General features: G+C 69.5%; 1 protein-coding gene across 1 annotated transcript in view; it reads left to right on the plus strand.

Moving 5' to 3' along the window:
* The first annotated feature begins 82 nt into the window (after positions 1–82).
* The window catches only part of LOC106885747 (A-agglutinin anchorage subunit-like), a 7,407-nt gene continuing 6,689 nt past the window's right edge, over positions 83–800 (plus strand). Inside the window, exon 1 of the mRNA XM_014938195.1 lies at positions 83–624. Coding sequence (XP_014793681.1) covers positions 554–624 — 71 coding nt within the window. The 5' untranslated portion in view covers positions 83–553. The remainder of the gene's footprint in view (positions 625–800) is intronic.

Here is an 800-nt window from a genome sequence, read left to right on the forward strand (position 1 = left end):
TCTGTGGGGGGGTCCCTGTGGGCGGGGGGGGGGGAAACCCAGTTTCTTGTGTGGGTGCTGGTCCTGGCTGTGGCCATTGTCCTGCCAGACCCCTGGGGTGGCGGGTGGCTCTATGGGGGTGTTACCAATTCCCTCCCCACCCTCCTGGCACCCTCGGGGTCACCCCACAGCGCCTGGCTGGGCCCCACCGGGGCAGATGGGGTGAGGCTGGGCTTCCGTGGCTCCTCCCTGGGTTTCGGCAGCTCGGCCTCCCCTTCCCGGCACCGCCATCGCTCCTCCTCCGTGTCCCCCACCTGTGGGGCCCCACACCCTCCCCAGGAACGGACCTTCTTTGGGGACAGTGACACCGGTGGCAGGAAGGTTGGGGTGGTGGCCATGGTGTGGCCAAACGGTTCCAGGCACCCAGGATCGCCCCTTCCTGCCCCTGGGGGTTTAGGGGGGTCCCACCTGGTGGGGGACCCGCTACGGGTGGCAGCGGGGGACCCCGGGGACCCAGCGTGGGGCCGGGAGGAAGCGCCCGTCGCCGCCGTGCGGAAGCGGTGCCGGCGCGGCCATGCTGCACCCCGGATGTGCCGTTCCGGTGCGGAGAGGGATGGGGTGTCTGCCAGGGCCCTGGCGGAGCCGGTGGGTCCGGTGTCACCGCATGTCCCTGTGTCACCACATCCCTGTGTTCTGACAGCCTTGAGTCTCCTGTGTCTCCAGATCCCTTTGGCCTCAAGTCCTCACCCCCCCACACACACACCCCCCTGTGTCCCCATGTCCCCACATCACTGTGTCCCCATGTTCCCAGCCCCCCTCGC

The sequence above is a fragment of the Calidris pugnax genome, unplaced genomic scaffold (assembly GCF_001431845.1).
Source record: "Calidris pugnax isolate Ruff unplaced genomic scaffold, ASM143184v1 scaffold46, whole genome shotgun sequence".
Classification (NCBI taxonomy): domain Eukaryota; kingdom Metazoa; phylum Chordata; class Aves; order Charadriiformes; family Scolopacidae; genus Calidris; species Calidris pugnax.